The sequence below is a fragment of the Mastomys coucha genome, unplaced genomic scaffold (genome assembly GCF_008632895.1).
Source record: "Mastomys coucha isolate ucsf_1 unplaced genomic scaffold, UCSF_Mcou_1 pScaffold21, whole genome shotgun sequence".
Lineage (NCBI taxonomy): Eukaryota > Metazoa > Chordata > Mammalia > Rodentia > Muridae > Mastomys > Mastomys coucha.
The window spans coordinates 177,680,453-177,706,197 of record NW_022196904.1 but is presented as its reverse complement, the minus strand read 5'-3'; the positions used below and the strand labels follow the sequence as shown (position 1 = coordinate 177,706,197).

At 49.8% G+C, this 25,745-nt stretch overlaps 1 protein-coding gene and 1 non-coding gene across 4 annotated transcripts in view; both read right to left on the bottom strand.

Annotated features, from left to right (window-relative positions):
- Positions 1–6,833: 6,833 nt before the first annotated feature.
- On the bottom strand, positions 6,834–6,907 carry Trnan-guu. Its single transcript has one exon. It is a non-coding gene; the product is annotated as a tRNA-Asn (tRNA).
- A 6,039-nt stretch (positions 6,908–12,946) lies between these two features.
- Sufu (SUFU negative regulator of hedgehog signaling) overlaps positions 12,947–25,745 on the bottom strand; it is a 92,909-nt gene continuing 80,110 nt past the window's right edge. For 2 of the 3 annotated variants that reach the window (XM_031390570.1, XM_031390571.1), the window contains exons 11-12: positions 18,034–18,102; positions 15,625–15,854 (exon numbers count right to left, since the gene is read on the bottom strand). In XM_031390570.1, coding sequence (XP_031246430.1) covers positions 15,765–15,854; positions 18,034–18,102 — 159 coding nt within the window. In that variant the 3' untranslated portion in view covers positions 15,625–15,764. Of the gene's footprint in view, positions 14,726–15,624; positions 15,855–18,033; positions 18,103–25,745 lie in introns of those variants that run through there. The other variant, XR_004123638.1, reaches the window with a different exon arrangement.

Here is a 25,745-nt window from a genome sequence, read left to right as displayed (position 1 = left end):
AAAAAAAAAAAAAAAAGGAAGAAAAAAGGGGGGAAAAAAAAGGAAGAAACCACCCCCCAGCCCGAACACTCTCATCACAGCCACCTTCAGCCATCTTGCGTGTATTATTTCAAGAATAATCTGTTTAATAGAAATAGCTGCGTCTCTGGCTCCCTTCTCCGCATCCTGGGGTCCCGCCCCCTTTTAATAATAATCTCGATAATAAAAATGATCAGCGGGCCGGGCAGTTAGAGGCTGCTTTTTTCTGCCTCGGGTCTCTCCGCTTTCTTCGCTCTAAGAAGAGACACTAGGGGCTCACGCTGGGGTTGGGGGTGCGGCCGGCCGGTCCCTGCCACTAGCGCAGCGAGGACCGGCCCTCTCGCCCCTGCCTGGAGCAGCACGGACTGGGGAGAGCCTCGGCCCGCGGGACCCACGGACGGGCACACTGGGCACACTGTCTCTGGCCCCGGTTCGCAGCTGCCCCGCATACAATGGGTTCGAAGCGGAGTGAGGAGGGCAGGATGGGGGCGGGAGGAGGCAGAAGGATTGCGGCGCTTGGGGCTCCCGGATAAGGACCATAGAAGCGCGGAGGGGGGCAGGGGTGTCCCTACATCAAGGCTGGTCCCGCTACTCGGAAAGGGGGCGGGGAGACAGGCGTGGGGGGGGAGGAGAGGAGAAAGCGGCAGGCGGCGCCTTTAATCAGCACCCTCTGGCTCAGCCCACCCCGCACTAGCGAAAGAAACGGGGAGGGGGAGGGGAGGGAGGAGCGTATTTTCCGGAAGTGCTGCTACAGCTGCTTATATTTTGGCCCCGCCCCTTTCCCCGGCTGGAATTAGGGCTGTTCCTGGGACGGCTTATGCTATTGGTCCCCAAGGAGAGACTCCGCCTCTTTAAGGCGTGGCGAGCCTTCGTGCTCTCACGTGACTTGCACTAACTTCGGTACATTAAACATTGGGCGATGAGGGAGGGGCTCTAGCCGAGCTCCTTAAAACGGCAATAACGCTGCCAGGCTGTGGGACCATTTTTTTCCTGGGCCTCTTCAGCTATAGCTCTTTTTACTTGAGAGGAAAGAAGGGTTGTCAATCAGTCTGCTCAAGTGTCTAGAGAAATTGAGCAAGGAATTGCAAAGGTTCACCATGGAGCCCAATCTCTGCGATATTTTCTCCTACATCTCTGAAGCTTAAAACTACCTGCTAGCAATCCCTTTTCCTATTCAAAAGACACTTAAAGAACTAGAGACATATCTAGAGTTTGTTGGTCAGTCAGTGAATATACACTATAACAAAGACCTGTGATATATCGGTGGCATTTTTCTAGGTTCAGACAATTGCCTGGAAGGATACAATTTTTAAAAAATTTAAATATAGGATAATTTCTGAGAGTAAGGAGCACATGCAAAGGCTCTAGGTAAACGTGGCATTTGAGTCCAGACCTGAATGCACACCAAGAATCAAGCAGGAGCAGACTGTACTCTCATCAAAAGGCAAAACAAGTGCACAAGCTTGTACTTGGGCAGATAGAAGGCATCATGAGAGGGTGAGAAACAGGTAGGGACCAGAACACACAGGGCATTACCTGTCACAGTCACAGGAAGTCATTTGGACTCTGAGCTGGTTGTGAGCCGCTGGGTTTGGTATATATTGGAGAGAGCCAACAGAACTTATTCTTGGATTAGCTATGGGTCAGAAGGAAATCCACATAATAATAATAGGGGCTACGAGTATGACCAAGATGTGCTTATTATTATATGTATATCCTGTTAAATATATAAATATGTTTATTGCCTCCATCTTGTGTATCTTGCACAATGTTTTATTTAGTTTGTGGTAGAGGCAACTGAACTCAAAACTTTGGCCAAGCTACCTATGTGCGTGGACTGGTGTCTGGACACATTCAAGTTCACTCCACACAGGCCGGAGCACAGCCTTGCTTAGGTGTTGTTCTACCGTTTTGGAGACCCTGCCACTCACCAGTCTGTCTCCACTTCCCCTACAAGGGACTCATTAATGCCACACACTACTGCCTTGCCTGACTTTTTACATAAACTCTGGGGGTTCTACTCAGCTCCTCATGCTTGCAAGCTTAAGCTATCTTGCAAGCCCCAAGTCCTTTTTAAATTTATTAATTAAAGCATATAACACGGGTACATAGTTATGCTGACTAGTTCTGTGTTAACTTGACATAAGCTAGAATTGATTTGAAAGAGAAAATCTCAATTGGGAAATGCCCCCCTCCACATTGGACTGTAGGCAAGCCTGTGGGGCATTTTCTTGATTGATGATTGATCTGGGAGGGCTCACGGTGATGCATCCCTGCCTACACTGGCGGTTCTGGATTCTATAAGAAAGCTGAGCACACCAGAAACTGGCTCCCCTCCACGACTTCTTCATCTGTTCCTGCATCCAAGTTCTTTCTTGAGTTCTGTCTTGACTTCCCTGCATGATAGAAACTGTACAATGAAATAGACCCTTTCCTCCCTAAGCTGGTTTTGGTCGGGATGTTTCAGCACAGCCATAGAAACCTGAACCAGAACAATATTCCTAGTGTCTAATACGATAACTCATTGATACGTATGTACAATGTGTAATGACAACTTTTTTTTCTGGTGCTGGATATGGATTAAACCCAGGCTCACTCATACTAGGATGTTAGGTAAATACTCCATCACTGAACTAAATTCATAGATGGGCAGGCTCTCATTAAGTTGCCTAGCCTGCTTTAAACTTGATTTGTAGCTCAGTCAGACCTTGAACTTGTAATCTTCCTGCCTCAGCCTTCTGAATAGCAGAGATAACAGGCTTGTGCCACTAGGCCTGGCTTGAAACTGCTTTTAAATGGCTGACAGAATTTGGGCCTGAACAAGAAACTATTTACTAAGAACCAGGAGAATTGGGGCTGGAGAGATGGCTCAGTGGTTAAGAGCACTGACTGCTTTTTCAGAGGTCCTGAGTTCAATTCCCAGCAACCACATGGTGGCTCATAACCATCTGTAATGGAATCTGATGCCCTCTTCTGGTGTGTCTGGAGAGAGCAATAGTGTACTCACACACGTAAAATAAATAAATCTTTAAAAAAAAAAAAAAGAACCAGGAGAATCAATGAGCATTCTTGTTCTGTTAGAGCCTCTTGATTGGCTCAGCTATCTAGTGGCAACATTGCAGAGGCGCATCTATAGACGACAGGCTCAGTGGGGAAGTATGTATCACATGTATAGATTTCATTTCAGAGACTATTTTAAATTGTAGAACTAGGTCCCAAGTCCAGTTCAATGTGAATTTTGGGTCCTTGATCTTTTGAGGACCGAAGACAGCACAAGTCTTTAGTACATTGCCACCCTTCTGTGAGAAGCCATATGGTGGACAAAGGAATACATGAATTAATTCATATACATGGCTGATTGAACAATGTGAACATGGCCCCTAAGCCATGTTTGCTAGAAGCAAGTGGAGGGTGTGCCTCTGGCCTCTTCATCAGTGACCTGGAGACCAATCTAGAGGATTCTTCTCATTTCTCAAACTCGGCTTGGAAGACACCAGGCTCTTCAAGTTCTCCACTCAGTAATTCCCAAGTTGGAGATGCTGAAGGTCCTGAGAGTCGGGCTCTCCATCCTTCCCTTTCCTAACCACACCTCTCTGTTGCTCAAGAGCCTTTATTTCTGTCCAGATGCTGATCTCCTGGGTGAATATCTCCAGACTGTTAATGAGTGACCTCCAGCTTGCAGATCCCCATAGCTCACCACCCAGGTTTCTCTCAGGTACTGTGTGTCCCATGGGTTGGACATTAAGCTGCTCATCCTTTTCCCACTGCAGCTTGGTCCTGCTCCTGTGTTCCCTCCCGTAGCTCCTCGGACTAGTCCTGGAGCTGTTTACCCGTCACTCAGCCAGGAAGGAGAGACAAAACGCAGGATCTCTATCTTTCACTCTCCCATCCACGCAGTCAGCTTCAGGAACTGTAGCTAGAGCCGTTCTCTTCAGTCTCAAATCACTCACTGTAGCTAGAGCGTTCTCTTCAGTCTCAGATCACTCACCGACATACCAGATTCTCACATGCCTTTTTCTTTGTTTTTCTTTTTTCTTTTTTGTTTTGGTTTTTCAAGACAATGTTACTCTCGATTTGTAGACCAGGCTGGGCTCAAACTCAGAGGTTCACCTGCCTCTGCCTCCTACATACTGGGATTAAAGGCGTGCGCCACCACTACCTGGCTGTTTTGCTTTTCTAGACATTCTCTGTGTAAAATACTGTCTGCCTTGGAACTCACTCTATAGACCAGCCTGGCCTCTGCCTCCCCAGTGCTGGGATTAAAGGCATGTATTGCTAGATAAATCTTTTAAAACATTTTTTAAAAATACAAACAAGAAGCTCAACAGTCACGTGTTGTGACGTGTTTATGGTACCACTCAGGAGGCTGAGGTAACAGGAGCACACAACTTGGAGACTAGCTGGAGCGAAGTAGACCCTGCTGTTGTTACTCATGTTGCTGGAATCAAATACCCAACAAAAGCAGCTTAAAGAAGGGTTTAGCAAGGCATAGTGGGCACACGCCTTTAATCCCAGTGCACAGGAGGCAGGCCAATCTCTGTGAGTTTGAGGACACTGCTCTACAAATTAAGTTCCAGGAAATCTAGAGCTGTTACACAGAGAAACCCTCTCTCAACTCCTATATGCTCTGCCCTTCCCACACACACACCCCAAAAAAGAAGCAAAACGTTATTTGGGGTCACAGTTCTGGTTTTCTCGACGGTGTGTACTGTGTGGAAGCATCTCCTATCAATAAAAATTTGCTGGCCAATGAGCTAAGGCAGGATTAGAAGGTGGGACACTAGGCAGAGAGAGACAGGAATTCTGGGAAAAAGTCAAGAGCTGGAGATTTCATCTCAGACTTGGAGGAGATGGGCAAATGAAACTGAGGAGACACAACCAATCATGTGGCAGACATGAACAAACAGGTTATATTTTGTCACAAGCTAGTCAGGGAATGAGCCAAAGCTACGGCCTAGGCATTTATTCATAAGTAAGTCTCAGAGTCGTTATTCTGGGAACAACGAGGGTTGGGTAGAGAAGTTCTTGGTTACAAATGGTGGCCATCATGTGCCCATCATTAGGCATCGAATCCAAACTTAGCCGGAAGCCCAAGCTTAGAACAAAAGATTCAGGTATTAGAAAAGTTCCAAGTGGGGGCTGGAGACATGACTCAGCCAGTAAGAGCACTGACTGCTCTTCCGAAGGTCCTGAGTTCGGATCCCAGCAACCACATGGTGGCTCACAACCATCTGTAATGAGATCTGACGCCCTCTTCTGGTGCATCTGAAGACAGCTACAGTGCATTACGCTGAAGCGATTGGGGCCAGCAGAGGTCCCGAGTTCAATTCCCAGCAGCCATACACATGATGGCTCACAGCCATCTGTACAGCTACAGTGTACCCATACACATAAAATAAATAAAATAAATCTTTAAAAAAAAAAAAAGAAAAGAAAAGTTCCAAGTGGAATGTGTAGACAAAACCCTCTAGGAGCAATTTCCTAGCTGGGAGAGGGACTAAATCCCTTTAAGAAAGCAAGCAGAGGCCTGTGAGCAAAAGGTAATGAACTGAGAACTAGAGTTTCAATACAGGACCCGGGCAGGTAAGCTGCTTGCTGGAGCTGAGACTGGTAGGGCAGCTCCAGGCCAGTGCCCAGGGGTATGAGGCTCAGCTCTCAACAGCACCATAGGCACATGCTGGCCCAAAGAGCCTGCAGGTCCACAGAAGGTCAGAAGGAACATTTTCCCAGAGCTGTGGTCTGACTGAAAAGCCACAAGCTTTTTAACTGGTAATGTATAAGTTTGAAAACAATAAAAGTGAGACAAATAATAAAGTCTCTAAAGAAGAGAAAGAAATATAGAAATGTTTTAAAAGGTGAATAGAGACTAAAAAGAAAGAAACTGAACACATAGACAGTCATAAGAATACTGACTGTAAATATAAAATATAAAGTCTCCAAGAAATGACAGAGATGGGAAAATCCAGTCTCCAACGGAAGGAGAGAGATGGGAAAATTAAGTCTCCAACGGAAGGAGAGAGGAGAACTGTAAACTCAAGTATGATCTCTAAACAAAGGGAGAGAGTTGGAGAGATTTAAAAAGAAAATATTTTTCATTTTAAAAAATGGAAGACACGCCGAGCAGTGGTGGTGCATGCCTTTAATCCCAGCACTTGGGAGGTAGAGGCAGGTGGATTTCTGAGTTCGAGGCCAGCCTGGTCTACAGAGTGAGTTCCAGGACAGCCAGGGCTGCACAGAGAAACTCTGTCTCGAAAAAAAACAAAAACAAACAAACAAACAAAAAAAATGGAAGACACAATAGAAGAAGGCATTTGGCCCCCACATAGTTTTGTTTTGACTGCCAGCATAAAGGAATTATATGTTCAGTAATGGTTAAAATTTTATATATATCCTCAAACCTCAAGAAGGAGAAACCTAAAAATTAAATGCTAGGTTAGAGGCCATAGAACAGAGATTAGAAGATTCTTTTTTTTTTTTTTTTTTTAATGTATGTGAGTACACTGTAGCTGTACAGATGGTTGTGAGCCTTCATGTGGTTGTTGGGTATTGAATGTTTTTTTAAGAACCTCTGCTTTGCTCCGGTCAACCCTGCTTGTTTAGTCTCTGCTGGCTCTGGCCCAAAGATTTATTTATTATTATACATAAGTACACTGTAGCTGTCTTCAGACACACCAGAAGAGGGCATCAGATCTCATTACAGATGGTTGTGAGCCACCATGTGGTTGCTGGGATTTGAACTCAGGACCTTCGGAAGAGCAGTCAGTGCTCTTACCTGCTGAGCCATCTCGCTAGCCCCAAAAGTAGCTGGCTGTGATCATCCCTGGGTGGCCTCGAACCACCAACCTTTCAGTTAACAGCTGAACGTGCTAACCGATTGTGCCACAGAGACAATATTCTTTCTTGGCTTTTCGAGACAGGGTTTCTCTGTGTATCCCTGGCTGTCCTGGAACTCACTCTGTAGACCAGGCTGGCCTCAAACTCAGAAATCTGCCTGCCTCTACCTCCCAAGTGCTGGGATCAAAGGCCACCACTGCCTAGGGACTTTACATTTTTTAAATGTTAATAAGACAGATAGCACAGCTACTGAAAAGCACTGGATTTTAGAAAGGAGTGCTAAATTAGATCAGCATAGCTATGTGATAACTTGGGCTGGAGTGATGGCTCAGCGGGTGAGAACGCTGACTGCTCCTCCAGAGGTCCTGAGTTCAATTCCCAGCAACCACACGGTGGCTCACAACCATCTGTAATGGGATCCGATGCCCTCTTCTGGTGTGTCTGAAGACAGCTACAATGTACTCATATAAATGAAATAACTACATCTCTCTTAAAATCTGTGATAACTTTAGAATGGAAGGAAGGAAATGTGTTCTGTTAGGGAAGAGGTTTTATCTTTGTTAGGACAATAAAAGAAATACTATGGATTCCATCAAAATTAATAAAAATTAGATTTGGTCAGGGGAGACCCCTGAAGATATTGGCTACAGAGAGGAAGAAAGAAATCAAAACAACAACAACAACAACAACAAGAAGACAGGTAGGTATCATGTATTGCTGATCCTCTACCTTGGAATAGCTCTGAGACTGTCTGAGACATAAAAATGTCTCCAAGCCAAAATTTCAGTTAAACAAAGCCAATGAATGTTTTTGGCTATGAATGTTCAGGACATACACTGTTTTTCCAAATGATATGGATAAAAGTTTGTATCACAGTTTGGTGGATACTGTTCAAACTAACTTTTTTTTTTTTAATGCATTAATTACCTTTTCAAACAGAGCAGAGAATCTAGCTAAACCATGCATATCACACATTCAGTACATATGTTAATGCAGAAATGTGTATTACCTATGAATGTTTATATGCTCACAGAGAAAAACAGCGAGACACCAATGAGGTTAAAGCAGCCCTGACAAGATTCACCTTGAGGATGCTGAGATGCGGAGACACATTTATTCCGGCATCCTGCATGATCCAGCCTCAGACTGCCTCAGTGCTGTGTCCTCAAAAATCTAGACCTGGGATAATTTCAAAATGGCTAGCTAGATTGTCCACCATCACAGACTGCTCCAGCCAGCACTTCATTTGAGCCTTGCACTCAGAGACTGGACGACAAATGCCATGGCTAGCTTTCTTAAAACTGGCCAATATCCCAAATTTCTTTCAGTCTCCAAAAGAAAATAATGCCCCCTGCCCCAGACAGCAGGAAGCAATTTTAAAAGAATGATGCTACATTCTCAAGAGGTGGGGGTGGATGGGTTTTGGTTGTTGGTTGGGTGATAGATGTGTCAATATTAAAAGGGGGTTGGGCCGGGCAGTGGTGGCACATTCCTTTAACCCCAGCACTTGAGAGGCAGAGGCAGGCAGGTTTCTGAATTTGAGGCCAGCCTGGTCTACAGAGTGAGTTCCAGGACAGCCGGGGCTATACAGAAAACCCCTGTCTCAAAAAACAAACAAAAAAAGGCTGGAGAGATGGCTCAGCGGTTAAGAGCACTGACTGCTCTTTTGAAGGTCCTGAGTTCAAATCCCAGCAACCACATGGTGGCTCACAACCATTCCATAACGAGATCTGACGCCCTCTTCTGAAGTGTCTGAAGACAGCTACAGTGTACTTACATATAATAACTAAATAAATCTTTAAAAAAAAAAAGAAAGAAAAGGGAAAGAAAGAGAATCCATTGAATCTAACATCCTTTACTTTGTATCCATTGAATCTAACATCCTTTACTTTGTAACAATTGAATCTAACATTCCTTACTTTGTTTCCTTCCTGACCGAGACCATTAATATCTTGGAACCAAGATAGGTGGGGCTTGCCTTCTCAATGTCATTTTAATAATCCCTGATGATCAGGCCTAGAGGCTAATCTAATCTAGCCAACTTCTCCTTGGTGAGCCCAAAGGCTTATTTTCCTTGTGAGTCCAAGTCCTCTCCAACTGACAGACAATGGTAACCAGGACAGAGTGCTTCTCAAAAATGAAGCAAAGCAGGCAGAGCAGCACCCACCTGTGATCCTAGTAAAGGGAAACTGAGCTAAGTGGATTCTGAGTCAAAATGAACCCAGGTTGCACAGTCTAGCCCTTGTCTCTCAATAAAACGATCAACTGCAATGAGTGTCAGATTGTCATCAATCAGTGTGTTGGCTGCCTAGAAGATGCCATGCAACCTAGCCTCTGTGGAACTGGCTACACACCTCACTCGGTTCTAGCCGCTGGCTTTCCTGGGGTTCCTCAGACATGCTTGTGAGTCACTGTCTAGCCTTCCCAGCTGCCTTTCTCCTGCCTGACTCGTCCTCCCCAGACGTCTCTATAGCTTACTTCATGTCCCAGAGACCCCGTATCCAGATACCAGCCATGGGTCAGGCTTTCCCTGACCGATTTAAAATGCACCCCATTCTCCTTCTCCTTTTACTTCTTCACATCATGTATCTCCACAAGCGTGCACACTCCTTGTTTCTATGCTTGCTTATTTGAGACAGGGTCTCATGTAGCCCAGGCTGGGCTCGAACTCCCAGTCCTCCCATCTTCACCTCCCAGGTGATGGGATGGCTGGCATGTAGCATGGCATCCAGCCTATAGATTTGACCTTTAAAAATTATTGGGCTGGAGAGGTGACTCAGCAGGTAAGAACACCTGTTACTCTTGTGGAGGCCCTGGGTTCAGTTCCCAACACCCACGGGGTATCCCTTGAAATGGTGCTGGTTTGGAAGCGGCAGCTAGGGATAAGTGAGGTCAGAGGCTGTGGGGCTGCCAAGTAGCTGAGGCCCTCATATGTTGGCATCTGTGGTCAGTTCAACTTCATTGCATTCAGCAGCCGAGCAGTGCTCCTGATCAGGGAGTGGGGAGAGATGAATTTGGAGCAGGCTGACACTTTCAGGGGTGTGAGGCCAAGACAAGAGAGCTGCTCCCAGGTTGAAGAAGACGGGGGACACATAAATAAATCTTAAAGAGGATCTCACTATGTAGGCTCTAGTAGCTAGCCTGGAACTCATTCTGTAGACCAGGTTGACCTCAAATCTGCCTGCCTCTGCCTCCCAAGTGCTAGAATTAAAGGCATTCACCAGCACACCCAGTGCCATCTAATTTTTTGAGAGACAGACTCTCACTGAGCTTGAAGTTCACTATTCTGATGAGTTCCCAGGATCCACTCCCTGGCCCAACACTAGTTCTAGGCATTCGTGGCTGGTTTTCGCATGGGTGCTGGGGACTTGGTCCTCATGGTTTTCCAGCACTTGCTCGTATCTACTGAGCCATCTCTTCAACCTGTTTTGTAGTACTTACTGCTCACACAGTTACTGCAGAGCCCCAACAATATACGTTGCGTCTACAGACTGCCACCTAGCTCTTGTGCTCCATGCCCTAAGACCTGTCATAAGACTGGAGTGGATGTGAGTGAGGTGGGCAACCCCCCAAAACAAGGGCTTATCCTCAACTCGCCTTGATAATAGCCCCTCAACCCCCCCACACTGCTCAGCTACACTCACTCCAGGAATATCCACTAGCAAACAGGGGCCTTTCCCATTCTGTGCCCTCACCTCTCCCAAACGTGAAAAACACATATTTACCGAATTAAATACTTGTGTGTGTGCTGGGCATGGTAGTGCATTGAATCCCAGGACTCAGGAAGCCAAGGCAGGTGGATCTCTGTGAGTCTGAGGCTAGCCTGGCCTACAATGTGAGTTTGAGGCATTTGTCAAAGCTATCTGGAGAAACCCTGTCTCACCATAGGCCCTCGGTAAAAATAATCCTATATATGTGTGCGTGCACACACATACCATGGTGCCCATGTGGCCATTACGGGGTTACTTAGGGGTGCCGGTTCGGTTCTCCTGCCATGGAGGTTTGGGGTGTTCAAACTCAGGTTATCAGGCTTGGCAGCAAGTGCCTTTACTGAGCAGAAGCATCTCACCAGCCTCTCCCAGATTTCCTGAGTCAGCAGAGGACTGGCTCAGGTTCACTGTGCCCCGCCCCCCCAACCCTCACCCTACCCCCAGAAGGGCTGCTCCTCCCCGACCACATCCTGACCTGCCACTGCAGGCTGGGATCCCATCGCTTCATTCTGCTCTGCAAATCACACCCTCCCCTACCCCCTACCTCCCACTCCCTCCTCCCTCTCAGTGCCTGCAGCTGCCTCACAGCCAGGTAGGCTGTGCAGTGACTTCCAGTTTGCATTCCCTTGTGGTTGGGCCAGTTTGGCAAATCTCTTGGACTCTCCTCCTACCCCCTGGTGCTGCAGCAGAAGCCCCCCTCCACTGAAGGACCCAGAAGAACCAGAATAGATGCCCACAGTAATGCTGAGGTCTTCCTAGAGGAGACATTAAAGACCACATGGCAGACCTTGCTCCTGAAGTCATTAAGAATGGGGTTTCTGCTCTAGAGACCCGGTCCTAGGAAGCTCTTATCTTTCTAGACAACCTTGGCCTGGCACTGTCTCCCAGAGACACGGGTTCAGTACCTCCCTTTCTCTTTGGGGCAAGATCTTCACTGACTCCTGTGTTTTCCCTGGTACATTAGGTAAGAAGGGTTCGTTAGGTAAGAAGGGTACCTTAAGGGGGAGATTCATGGCCTGGGATACCCTGGACCTGTCAATCTGGTTTTTAGACCCTCCTCTTGTCCTCTTGTCCTGGGCACTGCACGGACCAAGGGTCCAGGAAGGACCTACTCCATTGCCCAGTGGCAAGCCATTCTTTAGATTTCAGAAAGATGTCATAGGGGGAAGGCAGACACTAACTTCTTTGTTGGGAAGTTCTCCAGGACAGCTAGGAGTCCTAGGAAATGAGAAAAGAAAGGGGTTTAAGACCCTCCATATGGGAACTGAAACCCACTCTCTTCTGCCTTGGGATGTCTCAGGGCCTTCACTAGTCCTGAGTGCTACCAGCCCATCCTGAAGATCAGGAGAAAGACTCTGCCACTGGGTAGGACAGAAAACTAGGCCTGGCAGCAAGGGAAAGAATGTGGAAGGCCGCGGGTGGTTTCAAGGGTTCCAAGAATCCTGTGTGGGTGCCAGCACTGCCACACCTAGGCTGCCCCCATCCCTCCCCGCTCCCCAGCATAGGACTCTAAAATAGGAGGGCCCTCAAAAGGCAGATACTGTCAGGCAGCCCAGGGAAAGATGGTATACTACCTTGCCTCTTTACCTAGCCTGGGTGTTTCTGGAAGGGTGAGCTGGCCTGTGTTCCCTGGTTCTGAGATTTCCCAGACCCGAATGCAGCCCCAGGTCCTTGAAGAAGAGGCTCAATCTAGATGCCTGGTAGAAAATAGCTAGCTGTAAGGGAGAACAAAACTGGAGGTGAGAAAGGCTTTGGGGCCCCTTTAGAATCAGATTAGGCAGAGGAGTAAACAGCCAGAGGCGCATGCTCTGTCACCACACTTGTAATTCTGGCACCTGGGAGGCTGAGGCAGGAAGCTGAGGATTCTGAGGCCAGCTTTGGCTACATGTTGAGACCCTTTCTCAAACAGCAGCAACCAAAAGCTAAAGAGGAATGAAGCAGTAAAATAGCAGAGAAGGTACCACCCACCTATTACCCGGACTCTGTTCCACCCACCTATGTGTACCACACCTGGACTGTGCTCCAGCTCCACCCCCTGACCTTAAGGGAAACAAAGACCTGTGAAGGAGGGCTTTGTGTGTGTGGGTGTGCCTGTGTGTGACCCGTGTGTGTGCTTGTGTGTGTTCCGCACCCCTGGGCTTCCAGCATCACTTCTCAGGCTCATTCCACTTCTCTGAGGTTGCCAGGGTGCTGATCTTGTTCCTCTACTTTAGGCATCCAGAAAGAAGCAAATGTGGGATAGGGATATAACTCAGAGGTAGAGCATTTGCCAAGGTCACAAGTTCCATCCCGTGTCATACACATCCCAGGAATGAACACACACACACACACACACACACACACACACACACACCCTGCCATGGCAGAAAGAAGCACACAACCCAGACAGTCTGCAGATATGTTTAATGCACTTAGATTACACAGAGGAGGAGGGACAAGTAGGAACAAAATCTAAGTGAGTCACTCAAAATTTCTTACAAAAATCCTGAGCCAGCTGTAGCCCCAGGAACTGAGTCGCCACTGACATTAAAAACTGATATAAAAATGTACAAAAGTCTGTTCATTGCAGCATTCAGATCTTTGTACAAAAGAAGTGGGTCTCCCACCAGGGCTCCTGACTTGTAACAGGGACCCAGACACCTCACCTGGCACCAAGATCATGGAGGCCAGAGAGGGAAGACCAGGTTAAAAAAATACCGCTGAGGGAGTTTTCTGATCTGCCCCATAGGGGCACCAATCTTCAGGTTCTCTCCCTGCTCTCGCTCTCAAAGTCCAGCCCCCAGCCCCAGGGTCTGGTTATGTGTCCTAGACCTTTAGACTCCCCAGAGCATTTACAGGCCCTGCTGGAGTGTCACCCTTAGAAGAGGAGCATGCTCCCCTGCATGGCAGCCACAAGGCCACCTCTGCAGCCTACACAGGCCCAGGAGTTTTTAGTTACAGGACGTTGGAGTCCCTTCCTTTCAGAATCTCTGGTCCCGTGGATTTGGAAGGTTGAAGGATGGGGAAAGGCTGAGGAAGTCTGTAGAGTCAGGGAGGAGACTCCTGAACCCCTCCCTATGACGTGTTAGCCCCAAAGAGCCGCTGCAGGAAGGGGAAGGGAGGGTCCCTCTCTTGAACACCCATCCTGTGTCACGGTAAGGCCAGTCTTGCTTAATCCGATGTGAGGGTCTCTTCTTCCCAGCCGGTAGCTTAATGGTGAACCTCTTTCCCTGAGATTCCTCTGGAAGAAACCAGAGCCCAAGGGAAAGGAGGCCTGGTCAGACCAGGCTGAGATTAGCTACTCTCCTAGAGCCATTGTACAGGAATGATGGGGGTCTGGTCCCAGCAGGAGTTTAGACATTCCTGAGGTTCCTGACAGGGTGGAGGCAGTAAAGACCTCAGGGCCTGTGACCATCTGGAGCTTACCTGCCATTCCCTGCTCCCTAAGAATGGAGCCACTCAAGCAGGTGGTCACAACCACCAGTCTCCCATTGGTCACACTAACACTAACTATGTGATCTGATGCTCATAGCATGCATTCTCACCCCTGAGCCAGACAAAAGGAGCTAGGGGAGAATGCAGAGGGGCCCTGAGGCAGGTCTCCGGAGAGAATTAGGGAGGGGGAGCTATTACAACACTGGTGATGGCAAGGAACAGAGGCAACACTGATAGCATCTCTTGGCCCACAAACTTTCAGAAGACAAGAGCTTTAAAGGTATGGCTGGAAATGCCCTTGTGGAAAAGTCCCGGGCAGTGTCGTGTCTGCTCCAGACAGGCTTTTCTATTGTGCTGGTTGGGGTCTGCAGCCAGCCTCTCTCAGATGCTCCTGATGGGTCTGCCTCTAAGTGCTGGTTGAGCTTAGACCTAGGCTATGCACATGTGGCCAGATGGAGCCATTCCTCCAAAGGCCCCTTGAGGCCGTTGTAGGCAGTGGGGGGGCAGACAGAGCAGGGGAGCTCTTGCAAGGTCCCTGACAGACAACATATCTTTCCTTTGGAGACATCTGGATTTAAAGAATGAACAAAGACCATCCATCCTAGAGGCAGGCAAGAATGCAGGAAAAGCGCTTGCCAGTTCCAGGTCAGAAGTGGGAGATCTCTCCTACGCAGCTCTCAAATGTCCCTGGAAGGCAAGCAGATCTGCAGTCCTGGAGGTGAGAGCATGGTACCCACAAGAGGGCCAGGCTGCAGGAAGAGACAGGGGCGGAAGATAGGTACAAAATGGATGTGAGAAAGATGAAGGGGCACAGAGAGCAGTGTCAGCAAAATGAAAGGGAGATCTGTGGAGAGGTTGGTTTTCAGTTTTTCATAAGCTAGCAGCCCAGGGGCTGGGACTCCAAGGGAGGGGGAGTAAAGAGCTGGGAGCCCTGAGCAGGAAGGTGGGGAGGCAGTGGGCTTTACCCTCTTGTTCTTGGGAGGCCTGGTTAGGTAAAAAGGACTGGAAGACATAGCTAGGCCACATGTCCCTGAGCCCCTAAAGTCCCCAGAGCCTTGTAGAAGCCTACTCCACTTGGAAGGCAATGGCACTCCTTCCAGGCCACAGCAAATCTGTATCCAGGGCTGCATGAAGTATGTCAGCTGTCCTCAGCCTCCTCCAGGGTCCAGAGCTGACAGGCAGCACCAAGCATCTTTTCAGGAAGAAGGTATGTGGATCGGGAGCAGAGCCCCCAGGCCCTTGTCTAAAAGAACAATAAAGTTCATCTAGGAATAAGTCCTGTTTAAAAATCACTATATACATGGCTTCTGGACCATCTTTGCTGAGCAATAAAAATACCATCCGGTTTCCACAAAAAAAAAACAAAAACAACAAAAAAAAAACCAATCATTCCGCAGGGTGGAGCAGCCTGACTGAGGAAAAGCTGGCCGGGGTTGACCAGGCAGTGCATCCTCACGCATGTTCTGCACACCAGGCTGTTATGTCAAGGGTGTGTTATCCCAGGAGCACAGCAGTGAAACCTGTGGCAGCAGCGGTGCTTGGGGAGGCTCTGCAGGTGCTCCCTCACCTGTTCATTGGCATGTAGGACAGGGGCCTGGTCACATGGGCTGGGTTGCTAGGAGTGAGACCCCTGGGCCCGAGGTGGGTGGGGCCTGTGATGGGTGTGGCACTTTGCAGTCATCCCCACACTTGCCCTTTTATTCATGGGTGTCTCCTTTATAAGCTGTCACACTGGAAGTCACCAGGAGCAGCTGGGCTCCTCTCGGCCCCTGCAGGGCCTAGCCCAGGCTAGTGCAGCGGACTATCGAACACCACGTCAGGGAGGATGGATACTTTGAGCTTCTTCTCAGGCCAGCTGTACTCTTTGGGAAGTTTAAACTGTGAAGAGAGCAAGCAGAGTGGTTAGCTGCCCTTCTAAGACAGTGTCCAGAGAGAGGCAGCATGCTGACCCATACCTGTCCCTAGGTTGCTGGGAACAAGACAGGTTACTGGAGACCTCTCAAAGGCTACACTCAGGGTGTGTGTGTGTGTGTGTGTGTGTGTGTGTGTGTGTGTGTGTGCGCGCGCGCGTGCGTGCAGCTGGTCCAGGCACTCCTTTCCTCTTGCACCACCGGCTGCAGAAGGCATGCTTTGGCTCTTTGGGTAGACGGTCTCCTGATCTTTTCCTTGGTTCTGCCTTGAGCCAAATCATGTAAGGAATCTGTTCCCTGGGGCCCTGTGGCTGGAGGATAGGGGACCAACAGAGAGGAGATATTACAGGAAAGGCCTGTCACTGCCATGGACTCTTTCTGAGTCCAGAATCTGTCCTCCATAGCTTTGTCAAAAGGTCCACAAGAAAAGAGCTGTTCAGTTCCCAAATCAGACCCAGAATGTGACCCTGCTGGGAGAAGCACAGGATGAAGGTGGTTTGTGTGCATTCTCAGAAGGAAACCTCCTCACTGCCTCTGCTGGGCCATCACCCTGCTTCCCAGGGGACTTTGTTCAGAGTGGCCCCAGATGAGATGCAAGGTCTTCCAAACTAGAAATCAATGGCTGTCTTGTAAGTTTGTTCCTCTCCCTCACCTGGGGTCTTTGGGGAAGAAGGAGAGGCTGACTTCTTGTTCCTTCTGGGTTCTAGAACCTTGTAAGGAGCCCAGCACACAGCTGGTGCTCAACAGATCCTCCCTGGCTTGGGCTAGTTCGGGAACTCTAACTCCCATTGTCTTTGGGCTAGGCTGGAGGTCAGAGCCAGGCACAGGAGAGAATCATGTTCCCGCCTGCTTGAAGCTGGGTTGGAGGTGGACAAACGGGCACTTCCTGGCTGGCCCCCTTGACTTTTCTCTCTTGGGGACTGTAGACCCAGGACAAAGTGGAGACTGGGGCAGGGTGTTGGGGACAGCCTCTGGACAGGAAGAGGCAGAAGTCCTTTTTCGTGACCTACTTTCCTAAGCTCCCCTTGGCTCCTGTCTCTCCTCCCGCCCACTCAACACCCAAGCTCAAAGCCGCAGCTTGGCGTAAAGCCACTGCAGTGTGACAAGACCTCTCCGGAAGCACTTCTGGGCAGTTAGCTTTGGCCTGACTGAATCGGGGAGCTAGGCTTCTGAGGCAGTGACTTATAGGGGTGACTGACTGGCACAGAGTGGGTACTTGATAACCTTGGACTATACAAATGAACGAATTAATCAAGCTGGATCCCTGGGGCAGAGGGAGGGGAGGCATGGCTCTACTGGGGTGACCAGCTCTGAGGAGTTTCTATCTATCTGGGAGGTCAGGTACTTTGCCTCAAGCACATTAGGGTGCCGGAAAGGATTCAGGGCAGGGAGGGCCAGAAGGTCCCTCAGACCTGGGAAGCTTGCTATTTATCCCACTACCCCATGGAGACCTGCCTGCCTGCTGCCTGGGTGCTGGTTACAGGAGACAGCAGCAGGAGAAGGGACTTTCCAAGATGAGGTAAGTCCCTGCAAATGAGGAGGCCAGGAACAAGGAAGAAAAACAAAAGGGATTATGGACTCCATCCTGGACTCCAGAGGAGGAGCCAAGGAGAGAAGTAACCCCGCTGGGCCTGCCAGCCCCTCAGGTTCTGAGCGAGCCAGGAAGAGGCTGAGAGGCAAGCTGGAGCTGGAGAAGGGAGTGTGGCACTTGGGTGGCCCAAGGCAAGAGCAGGAGTCCCCTCCTGCCCACTAGAACTCCTCAGTGGAATGTTCTCTGGCAGCAGACACGGGCTTTCTGTTCAGAATCTGCCAGGGAACAGCAGGGGCTGGGGAGAACTCTAGCCTCAAGGCCCTAGCTACTTCTTCAATGAGGTTCTCAAGAGCTGGTGACTCAGTGAGCTGAGTGTCCTCACAAGATTGGGGGCTGGGCAGGGGTGGGTCATGAAACAAAAGAAAAATAAAGTCATTTAACATTCTCATGGGCTCCTCTCCAGATTATCCCTGTACTTCAGAAAACAGTCCACAGATGGACAGATGTGCGCGCGCACACACACACACACACACACACACACACACACACACACACACACAGGTCCATGCTCTTATGCCCAGGAGCCCTCTATCAGTGAGAAATGAAATAGGCTTACTTCCTCTGGAGAAGTTAGATCTTCTAAGTCCTCCAACATTTTCTCTACAAACTCTTCTGTCAACAGAATCTGGGAAAGAAAGCAAAAGACGGGGCTTTAATTTTTTAAAAAATATATAGTCTTTTTTTGCCACCTGCAAAGCAAGGGTTGTTTCTTGTAGCTGTGGAGGAGGGATGGCCCACTGATTAGTTCTAGGGACAGAGGGATGGATTTGAGGCTTTAGAAAGTCTGTACTCTCAGTGCCCCCTCCCCCACCTGCTTGGAACACTGGCTAGAGGAGAGCAGAGAGGTGGGGTGGAGGCGGTGGAGAAAGGGTTGGCATCTGGAAGGTGGGCAGTGTTGGTCTCAGAAGGGAGCTGGGCAGTGGGTGGAAACCCACTCCTTTGGGTTGTTTGGCCTCCTGTGTGTTGCAGGGTAACAGAGAAGGACAGGAAAGCCAAAGGCCATGGAGAGCTCTTGCCAAGGTCTTTGCCTGATCAAGCTCACATGTTCCCACCCCCTCCTCCCAACCATGTAGGGCAAAAGCAATCCGTTTGATTTTGGAGTACAAGCCTTGTCTGGGATTTAGATGTACTCCAGTGGTGGAATATAAGTCCTGGATCCCATCTCTACCACTGTGGGGCAGGGAAGCAGGTAAAAACCAGACAAAAAGACCAAAAATCCTGAGCCCATTGCAACCACAGCATTACCTGTCAGAGCTGTCCCAGCAGGCCCCAGTCAGCAGCTATGCACTTCTAGACTTCTGGGATACCTCTTCTCTGGGTGTTACCTACCTTCCCACTCTGCTTCTTTACTCTGACGCCTGCTACCCACATGGCAACCAGCCCCGCACTTGGCTGGAGTAACTGTCATCTTTATACCCTAAGCAAGCTTTCTCATGCTCCTCCATGTTCTCCTTGCCTCCATCCTCACTGCCCTTGTCCACAGGGCCTCTCCTCTCTCTGGCAGACCCTGTGCCGTAAGTAGATGGGTTGCTCTCAGGGAAACCTTCCCTTTCAGAAGCTGGCGAATCAAAAATTTGAGAAAATACCCATTCTATTTTCCTTGGAAGTTGTTCCACCGTGAGGGCAGAAGTTCCCATGAGATAAAGTGAGGCAGTGAAGGAAAAGGAAGGAGACAGAGAAAACAGTGCAAAGGGATCTGCAAGATGGAGAGATGCAAGGAAGGCAAGAGCAGACGCCACACCGACTGCTCACACCTTATCTGCTAGTCTCCTTCCAGATGGAGAAACTGAGGCACAGAGAGGCCATGGCACCTGCCCTGTGGGACCAAAGCAAGGCCATATTCCAGTCCTGTCTTGGCCTGAAACTTGATGCCTTAAGACACGGAGGTAGAGGACACTGATTCATATTGTCTCCTTCTAGGACATGCAAGCCTGGTTCCCACTCGACTAGGGGCTCCCTAGAGGAATAGGACCAAACAGCACTGACCAGGAATAAAGATGAGGGAGGAAGAGGGAGGGAGGAGGGAGGGAGGAGGAAGGAAAAAGGGAGGGAGGGAGCCAACAGTGCCCAGGAGAGTGTCCACCCAAGGTACAAATTCTTTTCCTCCTCCAAGATCCCCAGAGGGGGTTGGCTGGCTCTTTCCAGTCTATCTGGCACTTTCTAGTCCTCGGCCACATCCAGTCACACCTGGCCTTCCTTCCTGGAGCCTGAGTCCTCCTCTCTTATCCCATGGGTCCCCTCCCCCAAGCCAAGTTTCTCCACTGGTTATCACCAGTCGGTTTGAGTAATATAAAGTCACATTCATATTTTTGGCATTTCCGGGGCTTGTTGCCATCTCTGAAAATGTTAGCACAAACACAAGCATACCTCAAACACAGTTATGTTAGTGACTCCAGTCTGGGTTCATTTCTAACCCTCAAATAATCTGAAGGAGGGGCTCTCTGCTGGAATGGTAAATAGGGCTGGAACTGTCAGGCTAGGATAAGATGGGATGGGGGAGGGTTCCAAGAACAGTGGCCACCCAAGAAGACTCCCAAGGGTGTTTTTCAACAACAAGAAAGGTAAGGCCACCAACAATCCAGTCCTAGGCCAGTCCCTCTGTCAAAGGTCTGGAACTGGTGAGTTATGGAGGCTTTCAGCAGAGCTGCCACCAAGTGTGGCTCCATCTCTGTGTGGACTTCATTTTGTATTTTGCTGGGGGAAGAGGTGACAAGACCCCTAGATGAGACAAATCCTAGCTGTGCCTTCATTTTCACTTTAAAGATTTGCTGGTTTCTGCTGGAAACCACATTGTTTTAAAAGAATTAAGGGGAAAAATTATACATGAGATCCACATAATATTAAGGGTGACATTCTCTGCATAGAAACACGACAGACTGTCATAGCTCCGGGCACCTGATTTAATTTCCTTTGGGAGTTAAACCTTAGAAGCTTGGACTGAACAAACAGGCCCTGTTCTTTGTATATTTCAGAGCTGGAGCTGAGAATGTTAACAGATCTTATCAACAGGATCCCGGAGATAGACAGCTATGATGGAACAGCTCCTGGGAGCTCTCGGTGGGAACAGACTAGCCGTTGTGATGCCTCTGTGGGAAAAGCCTGTGCAGGCCTTGGAGCTCCTGAAGTGAGCGCACTGTCCACTTAGAGTAGCCAGCCTCTGCTCAAGGACGGGTCCAGGAGTTTCTGCCTCGTAGGTGGGAGCCAGTGCTAAGTGTTAACCTTGAGTCCTGTAATGGGCCGGCAAGGGAAGAGACTCTAGTTCTCAATGCAAGCGGAGAAGGAAGACAGTCTTCCTGACCTCAGGACAGTGTCTACCTGGTGGGGACAGAGCATGCTCTTTTCCTGTTTGCGGAAGGTACCCCAACTCTAAAGGTGTGTGTACTCAGGGTGCCTCTTTCGGATGGGGAGGCAATGGTAGCTTTAACAATGACCCAGAAGAAGAGCACCCTCAACCCAGCCAGGAGTATACCTTCTCATTCCAACAGGGCCAGAATCCGAGTATCACAAACACACAGCTGCTAACAACAAACAAGCAGAAAAGCATGCTGGCTAACTGGAAAAGAAGGCTTGCTATGGATCCTCCCTCCCCCCCAAAGCCATCTTGCTGGCCAGAGCTCACACTTGGTTTTGAGAAAGATTCTCTCTCTTTAGTCCAGCTGTCCTGGAACTTCTTTTGTAAGCTGGTCTCAAACTTACAGAGATCCTCCGGCCCTTGCCTCCCAAGTACTGGGATTAAAGGCCTACAGTACTATACCTCATTCTGAGTCCATACATTTTAATAGTTGCCCTGGTCTAGAAAGATCTGCAGCAATGACAAACCATCACAATGATCGATGCACTCTATTATGCTTGTACGAAGGACAAAGCACTGAAGCTCATGCCCCAATAGCCTGTGGAGGGAGGAGAGCCTCACAGGAGAGAGGCAGGGCTCTAGAGAACACGGATGCTGGGCTCCACACTCTCTACAACAGTCTACTCAAGGCAATGCAAAACACCTGCATTTTCATAAGGCACCCCAAGAGATCATAGTCAGAGGAAGTGCTAGGAAGGGCCCAGAGGAGGAGGGCTGTGAAGAGTGTAAACCAACAGCTGCTGGCTGCAGCTCTACCACTGTGTGACTGACTGTGAGGGCACAGTCTGCTGGAAAGAGGGTTTGGAGCCAAGGCTCAGAGCTCACTCCAGTGGGCTCATATCACAGGACCTGTGTGCTGCAGTCAGACAACCTGGCTCACTGGTGGTGAGCAAGGCTTGTCAACAGCCTCTCAATTCTCCAGGTTCCAGCAAGTTCCAGAAAGGAACCTGAAAAGTGATCTTTTGTCAGTGCCTGCCCTGGGCAGGCCCGGCTGCGCTGCAGGTAGAGGCTGGGCTGCTGCGAATCTGACACTCAGTCCAAGGTCTGCGGTCAACGGGATTTCTAAGTGGCTGACAGTGCCATTCCTTCCCTCCCGACGATGACAATCCACACTTTGTCTTGGGCCTTGTTTGCTCCTTGTGTTGACACGTTGTTCTGCTTCCCAGCAAGCTTGGCTTTCTTCCCCTCCCTTTCCTCTTCTCCAGGAAGGAAATGTGCTCTTTACAGAGGCAAGGCCTGCCAAGGAGCAACTCTGGCACCCACGATGGCAGTGAGGTGGAGCCCGGTAAGGGCGCCAGTCAGCTGTTCCCCTTCCCCACACTCAGCCTGCAGACACCTCCCGTGCTGGGAGGGGCAGAGGCACGTGGTTGTGAGCAGTGGGGGCACTCACTCTTTCCTGCTCTGGATGGGTGGTGAGAAGTTGGCTTTGGTGGCCAGAAGCAGGCTCAGACTCCTGCTCTGTCAACACAGCAGGGAATTACAGTTTGCTCTAAAACTTAATAGGCACTGGATTGAACAAGGAGGTCTAAAGACAGCCCAAGGCAAGGTCTCCAAAAGAGACCAGGTGTAGCCAGGCCCACCAGAAGGAGAAATGGTGGGCACCAGAATGAGAGAGCCAAGGGCCGGGCTGGGGACTCCCAGGTTGTCTTCGACACAGCACCCAAAGGTGTGCATGGGGACAGAAGAACACAGGGCCGTGGCTGAAGGAATCTGGGGAGCCTGTTCCTGGGCTGGGATAGAGCTCAGCGGAGGTTTCCCACTGGGGACAGCTGTGAGATATCTTCTCCTAGGCCAGGACCTCCCATTGGGCTGCTAGGGAGTGGCTGGGACTAAGGGCGCCACCTGGGTGAGCTATCAGACACCACACAGCTGAGAAAGCATTGCAAGGCCTAAAAAAATAATCTCATATTTGGTCATATGACCTTTCTGTGACCTCTGGGACTGAAGTGTCTCTCCTTCAGACTGCTCTGGCTAAGAACTGATGTCGGAACTGACTCAGCTCTGGGCGAGGCTCTGCTCAGAAGACTGACAACTCAGAATCAACAGGCCAAGGGAGAAGCACGCCATGGCCCCCAGCGAAGGAGTGCCAGGGCTAGGAAAGGACACTGGCCTGTCCCAGGGTCTGGAGACCTTCGCACGAAGCTCTGGACTTGGTTCACATGCTCTACTCTTAAAGGTGACATGAAACAGGATGGATGAAGCCATGTCTCTACTCTGGAAAGAGTATGGCCGGAGGTGCTTCCTGCTTCTGCAGCATCCCCCAGTGTGTGAGTTCACATGTGCCCTCTTGAGTACCTTGGGTCCCCGAGGTAGTAGAAAACGGGGGATGGTGTGGCAGTCCAGGATAAGGTGTGTATGGAAGCCTGTCTGAGCATCCCACCAGCTCTGAAAGGGGCTCTGGCCCCCTACCTTCTCCTTTCCCAGCTCTGGCCCTGCCTTTCCCTGGGCTGGCAGCCAGAACAAGGTGCCAAGCTGGGAGTGAGCTCTTCCAAGGCTGCTGAAGGCTGATGCAAGGCAGTCTCCCTGGCCTCCCACTCCAGCTGTGACTTACAGGGACAGTTCAAGCAGCCACTGGACAGAGGGCTGGGTCTCTGCACCCATAACAGGCCTTTGATTAAGCAGCTCCTAGCACAGCAACTTGATTGAAACATATGGAGGCCAGCAACTCGTTCCCATCGCTCCCTGGTTCCCCTGCTGCACTCAGGCCTGGGCACAGAGGCTCAAGGAGGCACTGCAGGGCCTGGGGGTGGCAGAAAGAACCCTGTGAAGAGCAGGCACAGGGCTCTGTGGTTGAGTTCTCCTCCAAATAGGCCTGGGCCCTTTCTTGGCATAGTGGGGTTTCATCTGTGATGTTGAGTGGAACCCCAGGTTTCCAGAAATTCAATAGATTCCCAGGGAGACAGCCGGTCCCACAGAAGCAACCGAGAGGCCCATAAGTCATGGCAAGCCTGGTTCGCACAAGCCTGGGAACTGCCTGTGAGCAGAGGCCAGCCCCTGAAGGAACGAATAGTCTGGACAGCGCTTAGAAGCAGAACACACTGATGCTCTCAGGAGGGAGGAAGGCTGATGTGGGTGCTGGCTTCACTGCTGAGAACCCAGCTGACTGGGGCAGGTCAAATGGAGAGTTTCCCAGGGCCCCTTGCAAAGAGCCTGAGAAACCCCTTGGTGATCAGGGGTGGGTGCCTGGAGGGCAGGACCTAAGCCAGCCTTCCCAGGGCTCTCCTGAGGGGCGGCCCGTGGTGGACCACACTAATGAGCCCATAACAGGCCTTTGATTAAGCAGCTCCTAGCACAGCAACTTGATTGAAACATGCCGAGGCCAGCAACTCGTTCCCACCGCTCCCTGGTTCCCCAGGCAACAGCCCACGGGAGGGGACCCAAGTGCTGGGAGTGTCGGAGGGCCCAACTCATTGAGGGGCTGTCTGTGGCAGGGCGGGGGGGTGGGGTGGGGTGGGGTGGGGGGAGGGGCGATGGGTCGGTAGTGCCAAGAGTGGGAATACCAGCAGCCATGGGATTAGGAATTTGAGAATTGGGTGGGGTGCAGGCAGCTTCCTTCCAAAAAACTGAGGGGCTGCCAGACATCTGCTGAGTTTTCTGGGGGTCCAGGTCCTGAGCGGCTGAAAACCAGAGATGCAGACCATCCAGCCCTCAGGCCGGAAGATGTTCTTAGATGAAGGACAGAACTAAAGGGCAGAGTTTTCTTTAATCTAGGAAGACCCCAGTCCCTAACCTTCCCTCAAAATGTACTTGAACTGCCAATGTACACACACACAGATGAACCCCGCCAGCACTTTGCTAAGACCTGCTGGCATGGCATCTCGGACTGGAATAATGATCTGCGGACTCTCTGTGGCTGGGTTTTCCTGTGGGGTCCCCATCTCCTACCTCCATACTCGTTCTGACAATGGGAAGACAATGGGAAGAGTCCCGCTCCTCCGGCTGTCAGCGGAGCAGGATGGCAGCCCAGGACAAGGCTGGGGTGGGAGTTGGGTGTGGGAGGTCTTTCCCATTTGTGCTGGGCTCATTTCAAATGTTACACTTCAGAGCTTTTGCTACAGTAACTACCAATACCACACAGACGAAATCTAACGTTACCAAGTGGGACTTTTAAAATGTATTTATAACTTTATGGTTCAAAGTAATTTTGTTATGAAACAATGTAATAACAACAGTGGAAAAAGGCAAGATAATTTATGGAACACAATATCCCTAAAGCACTAGCTTCCATTTCTACCTCTGGGCTTAGTCTGAGAAGAGTGGCTGGTATCCTTTGTTTGTTGTTTGTTTTAATTAAGGGTTAGGACTGGGGGGTGGGGGGGTTTGCTCTGAGGAAGGCTGGCTCAGCTGCAAGCACACACGAAGACAAAATCATACCCATATTAAGAATATCGCAGACCCCAGACTGGGCTACCCACAGGTCAGTGTAATTCTTTGACTTTTTACTGTAATTCCCACTTGCTTTCTCTTACACACACTCGACAGAGCGTGGTCACCTTTTGGATGAAGGTTAGATTTTCTTTCCCCAGTCCTGATTTCCTTTCCTTTCTCTCTCTCTCTCCTCTCTGTAACCCTAGCTGGCCTGGAACTCTTTATGTAGAGCAGGCTGCCCTGAAATTCATAGATCCTCCTGTCTCTGCCTCCCAAGTCCATAACTAGCCCCAATTCCATTTCCTGATTTCTTTTTCTTGGTTTTTCGAGACAGGGTTTCTCTGAATAGCCCTGGCTGTCCTGGAATTCACTCTGTAGACCACGCTGGCCTCAAACTCAGAAATCTGCCTGCCTCTGCCTCTGCCTACCAAGTGCTGGGATTAAAGGAGTGTGCCACCACCACGTGGCCTTTTTCTGATATTTTTGTGAACGGTAGGTAAATTACTTTCTCCCTACTCTAAAACATAGCCAAAAGCCAAAAGCCAAAA